This window comes from Anopheles gambiae, chromosome 3, assembly GCF_943734735.2.
Source record: "Anopheles gambiae chromosome 3, idAnoGambNW_F1_1, whole genome shotgun sequence".
In the NCBI taxonomy this organism is placed as follows: domain Eukaryota; kingdom Metazoa; phylum Arthropoda; class Insecta; order Diptera; family Culicidae; genus Anopheles; species Anopheles gambiae.
The window spans coordinates 49,682,016-49,697,635 of record NC_064602.1 but is presented as its reverse complement, the minus strand read 5'-3'; the positions used below and the strand labels follow the sequence as shown (position 1 = coordinate 49,697,635).

The 15,620-nt window shown below is 39.5% G+C and overlaps 1 protein-coding gene across 4 annotated transcripts in view; it reads left to right on the top strand.

Annotated features, from left to right (window-relative positions):
* The window catches only part of LOC133393459 (putative uncharacterized protein DDB_G0282129), a 69,312-nt gene extending 54,261 nt beyond the window's left edge, over positions 1-15,051 (top strand). For all 4 annotated transcript variants that reach the window (XM_061658563.1, XM_061658565.1, XM_061658566.1 and 1 more), the window contains exon 4: positions 5,960-15,051. In XM_061658563.1, coding sequence (XP_061514547.1) covers positions 5,960-7,774 — 1,815 coding nt within the window. In that variant the 3' untranslated portion in view covers positions 7,775-15,051. The remainder of the gene's footprint in view (positions 1-5,959) is intronic.
* Positions 15,052-15,620: the final 569 nt, after the last annotated feature.

The following is a 15,620-nucleotide window of genomic DNA, read 5'->3' as shown; positions in this document are numbered from 1 at the left end:
TTCATCACACACTCTGTCACACACACGCACGCATAGCGCTCGTATATATATGTATCCGTGCCCACTAAAACATACAACTGAAGGGAAAACTCCGAACAGATGATATTACGCTGACCGAGCCTTGCTGGCACCACCAGCGTCGAATGGAAAGTGCTGATTTTTACTACTATCCTGGTCGTATAGCGGAAGGTCCTCGCATGAATGAAGAAAAGAGATATACCGTAACAGAGACCGCGTGTGCGGTGGGAGTGGAAGAGAGCGAAAGTGTTGGCATGCAGGCAAACCAGACTCGTAGTCGGGAGGTGTTGTTAGCTACACAACGTCATGCTCCTCTGGTAGAAAAGCGCGCCGAAACGCGCGCATTTGGAACCATGCGAACTAGAAGAGAGTCCTGTTTTCGCTCACATGGCAAGACGCGGGTCCTTTTGTGGTGTGTGAGTAGTTGGAAACTTGGTACTTTTCCTCAATCATGACGATGCGGACAAATTTTAGGCGTCGATAAAAGCACAGCATTTTCGGTCTGCTTCGAACCAAGCACACAGCAGGTATTTCATGAACCGTACTGTTGGCTAGCAATTGACCAAAAAAATCGTGTCGTAACACATTATAATCGCGGGGAATGAAGAACCCAGCCCAAACATAGCGTTTTCGTGGAACAGTTGAAGAGGTACACTCTATCCCTGCAGAAGCTTTTGTGGGAGAGATTTGGGAAAATGCGCATGCGTTCACGTAAACCTGATGTGTCTGGCCGCCAGATCACAGTCACCGTATGATTCAATGTACATAAGGCTATGTATAAATTTTTCTATAGTCGGTATGTAAGATAATTTCGATGAGCCAACACCCGGGCGGCGAAACTAGTATACCCTTTTTGTCTGGCTACAGGCTGTCCAAAGCTGGAGACTATGATGCTGATAATGATGATGATGATGATGAGTGTAATGATGGTAACAGTCCGACATCGTTGGTAGGATTTTTGAGGCTCTGGATCGTTATCATCCAGCCCGGAACAGCTGGTTACGAGAGGGAAACCCGGGAACTTCTTGTAACAACAAATGCGACGGTGTAATGTATATGTTCTGGTCCTTCGGGTTGGCCGTCAGAGAAGGAGGGGACCGAAGCTCTTCAGTTCGGAAAAGCTGATGACGGTTACAACTACAGGAGATAATTTTTTTTTTTGGGAAGTTTCACCCGACTCTCGGCTCTCAGCTGGCTATAAGGATCTCTCAGACTGTTGAATGTGTTATGGGGGAAAAATGTGACAACGCCCATTTTACCGGAACTGCTGCTTGCCATAGGAACTCTCCGGGTCGGTATGATCCGGTTTTCCCAAAAGAGACATGTTTTTGCCATCTATGTTAACATTGGTAAAATTTTGGACGTGATTTCTACTGTTATACTTAAATAACTATATTGATGTTATGGCTTTATGTTTCGGCTGATTAAGATTAGTGTTTTTTTTTTTCGCTACTAAGCTATTAACACTACCGCCAATCCTGTCGTGGTAGTTCATTAGGCTCGTCAAACAAAACCATAGAAAAATGTGTAATAGTATGGATGCAGACAGAAGCTAAACGATGCCTCGACGTGACATACATGGGTAAGACACTATCCTATCAGCTACTAGCTAGAGAGGACACAGGGAAGGGATTTATCAGTGTATTCAAAGGGATTAGGTTGTCCCCTTTCCTTTCCAGCTGACTGCGCCAAATAAAAGTAAAATTACCTGCCCTGAAAGACCGACACTTTTCGCCCATTTACTACGCACTACGCTCTTTTTCTCCCTTGTTTGTTAGCCAAGCTACTAATGCTCCGGATGGTTTAGGGAATCATCTGCGAGAAACTTTGGCTAGACGAAAACGATTAAGCTTGTCGAGATAATGTTTAACTGTGTCAAAGGTTCAATTGTATGTGTGCGCGTATCCTGTGGGCTGATGGGTAAAATAGAACAGGGTTTGGGATTATGATCCACATTTTTGGGTATGCTTAAACCAATGGTTTAATATAATATTATTGCTATATAAACTTGATCAATTATAAAACGCTTCATCCAGTCATATACAGCTCATCCAGTCATATACACAAAAATGAAAAGGGTTTGCGTGGTATGGTTCGGCACACCCGCCTTGGATGATCCGATGCACGTATTAGTTAATAATAATCTCGAATTAAACGTACAAATGTATAAAATGATATTGAACATTAAAAAACACATTATTTAAAAAAAGCACAAATTTTAAGTTATAGCAAATTTTGGAAAGATTTTTAATCTCTATGATGATCTCCTATTATATTGTGTGTGATCGGCAGAGTGCTGAAAGGTAAAAGTAACTTCAAGCCGTTCATTCGAAATCACCGTTTCCGATCTCACGTTCAGTTTATGGTAGGGTTGTTCCAAAGCTGGTACGAAAGCGTTTTTTTATTTATCTTTCACTCAAATTGCCATCTAGCAGCTAGCAGCCGCCGGGATACAAGCACTGTGTGGCGCAGTTTCAAAATAGTAAAGCCGGCAAAGAGGTTGTTAACCTAAGCTTGCGAATCTACGTCGTATTGTTGGGAAGCAAAAAAAAAAAACAACAACAACAAAATGGGCAAGGTTTGTAGAGGCAAGCGACTAGAAATTTGTTACCGAAAAGCAGCGTGAGACGAGGGAAGAAAAGTGGTAAGGTATTGCCAAAAAATAAGGGGGGAGGTAAACTCTTTCTAGTTCACTTACGGAGCCCGTGAAATTCGCAACGAAATGATCGTTCCCATCGGGTAGGCAACATTAAGCTTCCCACCATCTGTGCAAATTCCAGCTGGTTGGTAGAGTTATTTTTTCCGCTCTTCTATATTGCTGCATCTCTCTCCCTCTCTCTGTATGCTTCGGTTCTGTTGTATCTGATTTTACGCTTCGGCACACATTTGTTTGAGCTCCCCCGAAACGCGCATCTTACAAGAGTGTGGCGACCGGTGCGGCTCAGTGCTTGCGAGGGAAACAAATCTCGACGGATGATAGTGTTGGCAAAATCGATGTCCGTAGCAAAGTAAAGCTGCAGGTGTAGCGGAAGTAAAGATTTGCGATTTTGCGCAGAAGTTCCTGCTGACTGGCGGCAAGGATTGTGGGGAAGGGGTTATGGTGGGTTGGGGGATCAGAAGTGCGGGGAAATGAAGTTAACGAATATCGCATGCAAGAGAGGCACGAAACAATTTTGCTAAATAACTTCCTGTGGCAAAATACAGACTCGCGTCAGACAGCCACACATATGGCTCAAGACAAAAAGCTGTACAATGTAATAATGTATGTTATAAGCGTAAAAGTTCAAATAAGTTTTGCTAAGTTGAATAATAACACAAAAAATACATTACAAAAAAGGGAAATATTTTCTCCCACAACGCTTAGGCAATAGACATGTGTAACGGTTTTGATGATTTTTACCTTCGCTTTGTTACACAAAGCATTACTGTGACGATCGAGCACGCATGTATTTAAAATTTAAAAAATCCAGGTCTTCCTGCGTGCCCTCGTTTAAAATGTATTTTCTTTTTCTTACGCAACTGTACTGCGTATGATCGTACGCACCTGCCAAAGCAAGCGAATGATCGTGGAAGCAATGGTAGGTAAATGTGAGAGCGATCGGGGTAAAAGAAAACCTCGAAGAATACTACAAGCGTGGTGGTTCCCTCCTGTTGGGCCCATGTGGCAAAAGTTGCGTAAATTTTGCGTACGAAAACACGAAACGAAAACAAAACTTGCACCTCCAAAAACGATGTTAGCCCTACCCTAAATAGAGCCTACCGTGCTTCTCGTTCTGATCAACATCACATCCTTGGCTTGATGACGCAGTGTGTAAGCCCATTGCGTAAACGAAAGAATCTATGTTGCTTTTTCGGTCGGTGGCGTTAGGTAATCGCGGAAGAAAATATAGCCTCCCCTACGAAATCGGCACGCAATCGGATCGGTTGGGAAGAGAAGCGATGAAAAGTGCGTAAGTTTGTGTGTATGTTCTTACGGTTGTGCCTTTGTGCGTCTTTCTAAACATTGCCTACAAATGTCGGAACAACCTCCAAAAAGAAATGGTGGAGAATAGCTGCTTCGCCAAAAAACAAGTTCACGATCAGGCATACATAATGGTAAAAGATGCGTAAGGTCTTTTAAAAATCATCGCCAGGCAGCATTTGTAGGCGAGAGGTGGTGTCGGTGGTGGTGGTGGTGGTAGTGCGTAAGCTTTAAACGCTCTAGTCCATTCACAAATGCTGCTGCGTGCCTCTGACTGCTGTGGGGCACTGCCCGCCGCCGCCCGCTGCTGCCGTGCCATGGGCGCGAACGTATATGTGATGGCTTTTCCAATTCTATCGTTCCACTTTCTCGCTGTGAATTCCATGAGAAGATCGAGAGTTTCATTTTTAAGAGCGCGCGCGGGTTGTGTGCCTGTTTGTAAGGCTTTGATGTTCAAGTTCAATGTTTTGATGTGAATTAGGGTTTAGTTTAAACTTCTTCTTTTGGATAAACGATGTCCAAACCGATGTAGGCTATATCGCTCAAAATGAATGTGAGTGGATATTATGTCCATGATCGAGAAGCCGATCACATCGATTTGTATAATCATTATGCCAATGCTGTTGAAATGTATTACGAAAGCCAGGACCCACAACCTTGCAAACACTTTGGTACTTTACAACAGAAGAATTGTCAGCGGTTTCATAATAATGCTTAAAACCAAGCTGCATATGCTGCTGGAGTTTATGCACCACCCGTTTATAGCATTAGCAGCAACTTCACCGTGCAATTACAGTTTCAGCTCGTGCGAATGCATGGTATACGGTTAGCTTTAATAACTATTCTAAATATATACGTGTTATTTTATCGTCTGCCTATGCTCAACGAAAGGAACATTCGTAACGCTTAAACATTTCATGTTAAGCTGATTCGTCGCAGTATTACAAAAGAGGGGCGATAAGAAAAGTGGATAGGCCGTTTTAAACATTATTGTATGAGTGTACGCAATACTGTATTTATGATATGTCAAAGGGCATATATGAACTAAGCAAATGAAATAAATTGCTTTTTGCAACGGCTTTACAAGACTGTACTTTATATAATAACACTATAAGTTTATGGTAATAACACAGACAGAATGATTTAACTATTTGCTCGATGACATTTTAAGCCATCTGTTAAAACAGTGTTATATCATTTTGATTTTGAAGCAAAAATCCTTTAAACTACACATACAATTCTGGCCATATTGGGGACGATAGTTTGGAATTGAAGCTCGAAATCCGTGCGAAAATTGGTAAATAAAGGCAACCACAATATTAAAGAAGAATGAAAGGAGATTTGCAAAAGGAGATGAAGAAAATCGGTGTACGTGTTTATGTTGCGGTTGTTTCATGCAGGCTTGCGTTCTTTTGCATTGGGTGTGGTCATGTTATTTACAGCTCAAGCATATGGTGCATGTGTGTGCGTATTGTGCAAAATTTAAACGATCGGTGGTGGTACCAAAGTACGAAAGAAGACCCTTTGGTGTGATTACGCCTGAAGTAGCGACGTTATTCCGAGCACATCGGCAGAGAGAAGATCATCGGAACAAGCATGCGCATAGCACATTATTGCAATACAGGGGGTTTCAGGGAGTTTCATAATTTCTGGACATTTTCTTGAATTTTTTTTTGCGAGAAGTGAATTTTATGTGACGGGAATTGGACTCTACTCAGTCCGAAAAAGGGTGCCGTAGAGTCCACTTTCCGTCACATAAAGATCCCGTAAAAAAGAATCAAGAAAGTGTGAAAATCTATAAGAACCCCTGAAAAACCCTGCTATACCCTGAAGCAGGGGTTTGCAGGGTTTTTACTAATATGCATTTGTGTTTTCTTTATTTCAAACTGTTGCAGATCTATTTTTTTTTCTTTTCGAATGTCGGAATCAATTTAATATACTTATTCGAATTTGTTTGCTTTCGTTTTTTCCTTCTTTCAGGCCGCAATCTTACAACAAACAGCTGAATATATTTATTCACTAGAGCAAGAAAAGACTCGTTTGTTATCGCAAAACTGTCAGTTAAAGCGAACAATTGATCAACAAGATCACAATGGAACCCCAGATGTATCGCAGAGTACGACACAAATTGTACCAGGCAGCACAGCAAACGGTGGTGTAGTGATCTCCCAACAGCAACAGCTGGTGACAAATGCTGGTGGAAACGGTCAGCCCGGAGCTATAGTGGCGACTGTTGCCAAAAAGCGTAAAATCGATACGAACGTTGCCGTGCAACCTGTATCGGATTCATCGGACGAGGGATTAGGGTCAATGTCGCCGGAACCGGTATCGTTACGCGGTGTAAGTGTTACCTCGAACGGAAGTAACTTATCTAACGCGCACTCAGGCACGACAACGATCTCCAGCCCGTCTACTCAGGGAAGACAGTGCACAACGGTAAACTTTTCCGTGAAAGACTATTTGGAATTGAAACATCAGCTTGAGGTAGAACGACGACAAAAAATGATAATTGAGGAACAATTGAAGGCACTAGAACGACAAATCTACCCAACTAGGATACAGTATCAAGAATCATCGGAACTAATCGTGCCCGACATCATCAATGAGTCATCGCCAGCCACACATCCCCCGGAGGACGTTGCTGTTTCGATAATTCACAAACCAGCCAGCAGTGGGGCTACTACCGCGGTTTCTGGCAAGCTAGCCCGAGTTCCTGCCGAATTGGAAAGTGGTATCCAGGTGATTTCCTTAGATTCGAGCAGCTTGGGAAAGAATCAACATGTTGTAGTATGCTCTAGTGAGCTGATAGAAGAAGCACTTACCATGCAGACGGTACCAGCCGCATCTAAACCAGTGGTTATGCCAGTAAAGGAGGAGAAAATATACATCAAACGCTCACGATCTCGATCGCCAACGATAGGAGAGGCAACGGTGGTAACGCTGCCGCCGAAGAAAAACCGCTACCCTTCAATATTAGAGGCGGCTATTAAAGCTGAGCCGAAGGTGGAAGTTGAGCGAATCGATTCACCTTCTTCGATTGTGGTCAACGACGAACAGATGATGGTGTCAACGACTGGTGCGCACCTCGTCGGAACTAGCGCCAGTTTGTCTAATGTTCAGCAACCTCGACTCAATTGTAACTACCGTCATAACCTCGAAACCATAGTTGAAGCTATTCGACATCTCGAAGGTGACGCGTTTGATGCAGTTGTACCAACCCAACAGCAGCAGCAACAGCAACAACCGTCGTTACATCAACCAGTACAACAACCTCAACCTCAACCCACACAACCTCCAATAGCAACATCCCAATCGACTATACAACAGCGACCTATGCAGGAAGTTCCGCTGGCTTTGACTACAGTGAGTAAGCAACAAACTTCGGTAATGCAATCGAAAACTGAGCGTGATCATCGTCAAAGCCAGTTAGAACCGTACCTGAAGTTTCGAACAGCGCCCATCGTAAGTGCGGGTGCGGTGCACGCGTCCGCCAACACTGCTAACTCGACTGGTACTGCCTCCAATGTCGTAACGGTGACGCCACAGATCGGGTCAATCATTTCCGTATCGATCGCACCATCCGGAAGTAATGGGCTGAGTGCCGGATCCAGTAGTCATTCACCTGCCGCTGCAGCATCTTCGACGACAACGAGTACAATCGTGGCGAACAGTTCGGTCGTGTCAGCGAACATGCCGCAACAGCCCCTACCGAATACGCTCACCACGGCAGCCCAGATCCTGCAACAGCAGCAGCAGTGCAGACCGGGTGTAATAGTAGTGAAGCAAAACTCATGATCCGTTACTACTGCGTCAGCGATCGTTAGTAACTGTAGCAATAACAGTGGTAGCCATAGCAGCTCAACCGTTGCCCCGTCCTCATCCAGCACCATCGCATTGTTTTCGACCACGGCTAGTTACATGGGAAGTAATAGTATCAAGAGCAAAGCTACCCCGCTGTTAGTTAGCGTAGGAAGCGGCAATGTTAGTAAGCTAAAGTATGCGAACAACAACGGCGGTAGTAGTAGCTTTGGTAGTGGCACTAAAACAACAGTATCAAGCTCCAACAGTATCAGCGGTGGTCATCCTAACGTTGTTATTACATACCAGAAATCAATGGATGGTGCTTGAACGATTCTCCTAGTGAAAAATGTCCCTGATTTATATGATTTGTTAATTATTTTATTAGATGTTATATGTTTTGGGATTGCATTATTTTTACAACCTACTATTTTGCTCGTCTTTAGCCACGTGCCGTAATCTTAACTCACGATCCCTGTGACGAGCCTCTACCTACTTACCCACCATATTGCGTAGGGTGTAGCGACAACAAATCTGTATTATCCATTATGTGTGGATTGGTTTGAAAACACAATGACACACTCGGTTTGCTTTATTACTTGGCATGGACAGCATCATTCTATACAACATTTTAGGGTAAGGCAATCCTCAAAGCGAGACCTAAGGCAAGAGCAATTTTTCTTGCTTATTTAATTTTAAGTATACACTGAACAATGCATACAGTAAGATTTGATTTAAGAATAAGTTAAGACGGTAAAGAAATGGTTAAGGAATTAACGCTATTAATAGAAACGTGTAAGGATATAGAGTTTTTTTAGGCGATAATATCTTCGATGAATGATATCAAAAGTAATAAATATGTGAAATATGCAAATATGCGCAAATGTAGCAGCAGTGTGTGTGCAGTACATCAATTTACGGAGCATAGTAATGGACGATGATAGTTCGTGTTGTGCGTGTTAAGCTCAATGAAATCATGTTGTAGCGCAACTCACTGACTCATTGATAAGATGAACGAAGTAATGATTCAATTCCATGAGACAACATTAATGCGAATCGAAGCGTTGACTTAAAGGAGCAATGAAGAGGGAAAACGATTAAGTATGAAATAATAGGCGGTAGAATATGTCAGTCGTGTTTGCGAAACAGCTAAACCGTAGAAGTAAGGACATACTACAATTCTTTACATGTATTCTTTATTGTCCACATTAATATATAGGGTAATGGTAGTTTAGGGGTTTCATCTGCATTTGTTTACTTTTAAGGGCATCAGCATAACTATACCGGGAATGAAATATAACTGTCATTATTGATTAGTCTTCATAGCACTTAACTGGATTAACGGTTCCAACATAATTAAGGTGTATTATTGCATTGAGATGATATCGCGGATAGGATACCATTTGAGCAATGATGCAAACTCCTCTGGTTTATGACGATCCAATACTTGAATTAATGGTGATACTTCAAAATTTGAAAAAAAAAAAATAGATGAATGAAGATGCGAGTGTGTAAAAAATCGAATTTTGAAGGTGTTCGTTCGATGTACATCTTAGTAATGTTCGAATAATACGTAAGGAAACGTAAGATTAACAGGGGACAGTCACTATTTAAAATGGTAAAAATTGAAGAACGAAAGTGTTCAATGTACAGCAATGAATATGGATTGCAAGCAGTGGATGGGGCTTGAACAATTGAAGCTTCGCTAAATTCATTCGCTCACACTATGGAGCTGTTGTGCATTTTTATGAAGAATTTCAGATCGGACACATTGAGGTCGTTAGATATTCGACCATTGATTCTTCAATGCTTATGAAAATAGGGATGACATTGTAAGTCCTACATTGAATCGATGTGGCGAATGTTTACCAATGTGCGTTTTGTTTGAAATTGTTCTGAGAATTTACTTTACCTTTTGATCGTTTGTACTCATTCACAGATCGTTGGTGCTTAGCTGAAAAAAACGTAGAATAGGGCTAGTTGACAAAACATTTAATAACAATTTGCCTTTTTTTATTGTCAAATTGGGTTTGTGTATGTTGTTTTCTACTCCCGCTCCTAAAAGAAACTTTATGAACACGAGAACCTGCACCATCCCCCTATGAAACATTAATATTTATTCGAATGATGTATTGAAAAAAAAATGCTAAAATGATGTTTAAAGGGCATATACAAACATATTGCCTCCTGCACATCTATACAAGCTTTATTACCGAACTTTTCCAGCACATTACACGATAAGTATGGTGGAAAGCGTCCAAAAGAATATGTTGAATATAATTCGCACAATTTCACTTGGATTTTCCACCCTATGTTCGCAGTGTCAGGTAATAAGGCTCCAGCAGCAAATACAAATGAATTAATTTGGGCGTGTAAACTATGTGATCTTTTTTTTGTTTTAAATTAGATTCACCTAATTTCTGTTTGAATGGTATCTAGTTTTACTGTTTAAACGTTTTAGTTATTAAATTCGTTTTGTTTGTTTAACAATTAAAACATCATAAATTGGAACTGAAACCCCCTAGCAGCAAAACTAAATTTGAAATAGATAAATTTTTTTAGGCAAATGAAAGAGTGAACAGAAACCTCTCAAAACGCATCAATCGTAAGGTGAAACAAGTAGTCGTTTAAATCAATTGCGCTAGCAAAATTTGCAGTCCATCTTTAATGATCCGGAAGAGCGGATGTGTAACGAGAAACAGAAATAACATCTAATTATACCTCCTGCATGGTGTCAGAAGCATGGAGGGGTGTGTGTTTTTCCTTTTTTTTTTGTTCTCGTGTCAAGTCTTGTGAGCTTATTAATTATAGGAACAGATTATTTGGTTTTATCATTTGCTTATCACTACTGTTTGCTCCAATGCAAAATGCAACATAACACTAATAGTGTGTGTAAGTGTGGCAAAACTTAGCTAGTTTTATGTTTGTTTGTGTACTGCTTAGTATTAAGACTGATTATCAATAAACCAGACGAAACATTTAATACAGAAAAACAAACAAGGAATATCTGCACGTCATCCAAATTGAAGGGGAACTCTAAATAGGTAATCCAAATGGATAACAAACAGTGTTGATGTGCATTCGATTCAGCTAAGCGTAAACTCAAACAACAGACCGACATCACCATTCCGAGTTGATGGTGAATAACGTACAGTGAATTGGTGGGGCTACACCCAGATAAGTCACGTTAAGAAAGGCATTTTTTTCTATTTGCCGCGTTCCTCGCGTTAAATGTGCATTTTTAAAGTAAGCAAAACGGATTTATTTTATCCCATAACACAATCTCCTCGCTGCCGGAACGAGAATAGTTTAAAATCGCACTTACACAGCACATTTTGCAATATTCGATGTATAATCTGGCGTAACGGCAAATTCAAGCGATTGACAAAGTTACACATACAACGCCACACACACACACTAAAGCATGGAAATTTATTTCAACTACTTGTGCAAATGTCTCATTTTTTCCCTTTTGAATAATCTGTATAATAATAATAATAATAAACTCACAAGACGAGGTAACTGAAGCAAACAAGCAACAAACAGAATATGCAACTAAATTGTAGCTAGTAAGTGTATAATCTATACTATTAATATAAAAATTAAAAAAAAAGAAAAATTCACAATCCTTTGAAATGATACAGCGGAGAGGGAAATTGTGCAACCAACCAAGTGTACTGTTAAATGGGGCATGTGTGTAGTAGAATGGCGAGATTAAGGACGAACTAATCAACAGAAGTCGAAGAAAATGTTCAAGCAATCTAAACCATGTGCTCCATAGGGCCTACTGGGGGGTCGCTCAATTAATAGCTTTCCTCTGCCTATCATTCCAGTAAGGGTATGTTGAGCTAAAATATAGGGAATCGATCGGGCTAAATATGATTTAGAGAGATAGAGAAAAATTGACAGATAAAAAAAGAGAGAGAGAAAGAGAAAGAGAGTGCGAGAAAGAAACAAATAAAAAAGAGAGAAAAAGAGGGAGACGCAAAAAGAAACAAACACAAAAGTCAGACGAGGCAGTCAAACAGAGAGAGAGAGAGAGAGAAATGCGAAAAGCATTAGGTGATAAAAGTAGTAAAAGAAAGAAAAGAAAAAAGGAAAAAACTAGTAATGATTTGCTTTTGATAACAAACAATGGTAAAAAGAAAGAGAAAGAGAGAGAGAGAGAGAGAGAGAGAGAGAGAGAGAGAAAGAGCGAGAGAGAGTTTGTAAGAAGATGAAAAACAAAACTAAGGTAACATAAACTATTCAAACCTAACACCCAAACACACAAACACAAACAAACGTACACGTTAATAATTGCAAACTCGTAACATAGTATGGAAAACAAATAACGGAAGTGTGGAAAATTAAAACTGCCCATGAAATGCCTGAATTCTAATCCTCCAGAACCAGTTTTATCGATGGAAAGATGAAATAGTTACAGCGCAAAGATAAGATATGCATGCTTTGACACGTTTGAATGTCGGCATTGAATTTAAACCACACACAGTCGAAGAAGAAGAACGCACTGTGCAGCTCTCGGGAAGATCTCGGCGCTAACGGTAGTAGAAGATAGTACGAGCATCCGTTGGGAGAATATAACGACGCATGCATCAAAATGCAGGACAACATTTGCCACAGCCATGAAATAGAGAAGAAAGAAGAACAAAAAGAAATACTCAAAGCAACAAAAAAAATGAACGAAGGCATGTAGGCAAGGCGCATCGAACACAGGGGTTAACAATTAAGCAAAAATTTGTCAAACTGAAATGAATTTCCTATTTTACCAAGTTTTTTTTTTGTCTAAATTCGCAACATAAACCAAACTTGTTTTTGCTCATCTTTCGCATTGTATTGTAAATGGCACGTGCGTAAGATTTGTTTGCGCATAACCGGCCATATGTTCTGTTCAATCAAGGAAATGCGTAATGGTTCGATGTTTTTGTACATTCTAGTTTCCCACTGCTTGCGTCTGTATGGGAGCAGTGACGAAAAAGGATGCCTTTTTTGATAATTTCAAACCATATCCAAATTCATCTAACTACTCGACTTATGCCGTGCTCTAAATCAAGAAAATTAAGATAAAAAAGCAATTTATATAAGTATACACTACTGTATCTCCAATACAGTAAAACAAACACATGCTTTGTGTATATAGAGTATGAGTAAGTTTATACGTAAATATGTTTACATATTTATCTATATGCTTATGTATATGCACACACACACAAAATAGGTCCTAAAACATTGTGTTGTTTTAGGCCACTCATCATCATAATACGTCAAACCCATTCTCTTGCTGATGCCATTTCGATCGGGCGTGAACAAGCATGGGAGGTAATTTCTGTGAAATTATTACGTTCTTTACTAGATATCGTTTGTTGTGTGTGTGAGTTTGTGTAAACCCAAAAATTTAAAAAAATTACATAAAAAAATGGATTCCAGATATTTGATTAAATTTTAAATGATGAGTCCGTAGAAAACAGAAAATTGTTTGTTTTCCTAAAAATTAACCTGTTTGTTTGGTTGAAATAAATGCAAAGAAAAAAGGTTTTGCTCTAAATGCTGCATGCAAAACCGTAATAGCAATATTTTTGTCGATGGAAGTATTTTCTTTTCTTTGTTTTTTTTTTTAAAGAGCATAAAGTTTGGCTTATTATAAAAATATCCATTTTGGCTTACCTTAAATAAAAGACTGGAAAGATAAATTTTAGTTTGACATACATGTACAACCATCAGAGTGAATCGGTGTATAGGAACAACAACCATGCAACATGCCACAACACAACAGACAGACACCACAACCTCAGTATAATTTCGATTGAACTTTGGCACCGATAGTGTACTAAGAGTGAGTCATACTGTGTACAGTTCGAGCAGAAGTGTTGGTGGATTTGTTTGATTGCAAAAAGAAAAAGCTACTACGCGTATACTACCGATGTACTATTCATTGCGCGAAATGTTTGTAACAGCAGCTAACACGCACAGCTCTTCTAATTCATCAAACGTGAACGGCGGAAAGTGAATATGTTTACGCAGAGAAGGAAGTAAGGTGCAACAGTAGGCCTAGCAGCTTCTACATTCAAACGTTGCTAGGGACATACTATGGTGTGATACAAGTGAATCTGCTTATCTGGGTTGTGGAGTAAAAAACAAACAAACAAAAAAATCAAGAAACAAACAAGAAATGAATAAATCAGTCTAATCGTTTACTACTTCTAGCTGTTTGAACAACTCTTCCGTATAATATATTCTTGCGAAGCCAAAAATTATAAGAAGAAGAAAAAAAGATTACAAATAATTAAAATCAATGCAAAAACACGCTAAAAGACGTAAAGGGACTATAACCTGTTTCTGAAAACAGTGACAGCACGATAAGGGATAGGGCAAAGGAAGCAAAGGCTAGAGTGTAGAGGAAGCAAATAGAATTAGAACGACGGTATAAGTTCGTTATTGTTTTGCACCACGAGAGCAATTGTTATGGCGGGCTATTATTTTTCTATTATTTGTGTTACATTAATATGTTTCGGTTCAATTCTTTGAGCGGCCCGTCATAATACTAATCCTTTGTTTGAAAGTTGCAACAAAGAAAAGCAAACAAAACACGCCCACACACCACCATGTTTGATGTAAGGTCTTCATTTAATTGGTAATGCATCTAGACATTTAGTATTTTTGTATATTTGTAAAGAAAACGAAAAAATTGTTCCTTTTTTTTAAATCTACGTACAGAGATTTAAAATTTATGTAAGCATAACGAAGCGAAATATTGACAGTCAAAAGCATTAGCAAAACGCAATCGGGAGATGCTACACAATCGAAATGAGAAAAGAAGAAAAAAAAGAAGATGAACGCCACGTGACATATATCAAGCAAAATTAACCATTTCAACCTACGTAATATAACAGGATCGAACACATAAACACACCCAACAAGGCAATGGAAGTAAATGACACCTCATTCGATCTATTATTTATATATGCTTTTATTAGAGAGAATGGGGGTTGAGTACGAATGGACGCAAAACACAACATGAAAATCCAAGTAATATAGTAAGGCAAACGCGTTTGCTCTCCCACACTTTTAATTCAGTTTTAATGTATCGAATGGCGAAACGGATGAGTTGCTGCGAGTTTCCGTTGAAGGAACTTTCCTTTAGTACGTTAGAGGGATAAGCTTTTACTAAACTTTTTTTTTTTAATTTACGGTAGTAACATTATTTTGGAATGTTTCTTCACACTTCTTTGATGATAAAGAGAAATATATAAGCTTAAGAGTATGTTTAAAATGTACAGCGTTGTGTTTTTGATCGCTTTTTCCGAAACGACGCGTTACTTTTCGTTTGCACTATGGAAGTGGGTTAATCGTCATTTGAAATTAGTCAAATTACTTATGTAATTATACCATAGCAGCTAAATGATGGCGAAATCAACAAAATCTTGCATCAAAAATCGTCTCTATGAAGTTCTGTTCTACCCAGTTGTAAATGTATTCAGACGCCAAATGAAGCACTATACACATATGCATTTAGTTATTTGAGCTATTCAACTACAATATTTACAATAGTATTACGGTAGATTCCAATTACTTGTTAAGATTTTTATGTTTATTTGTATAGAGACTTTGAGCCTACTGGCATCGTTCGGCTCTGATTTGATAAGCAAAATGCCAATTCCAACGGTTTCCGTTTGAAGCATTTCAAAAACGAACAGTAGAGACTTTTTAGATCAGGAATAAAATACGAAAGTGTGCTAAAATTTGACCAGTTGCTACTGACAAATTTCCACAGTGCGGATGGTATACGCACACAGTTGATGTGTTATACCTTTCAATAGATGAAAAGGATGTTCCTTAAAAATAA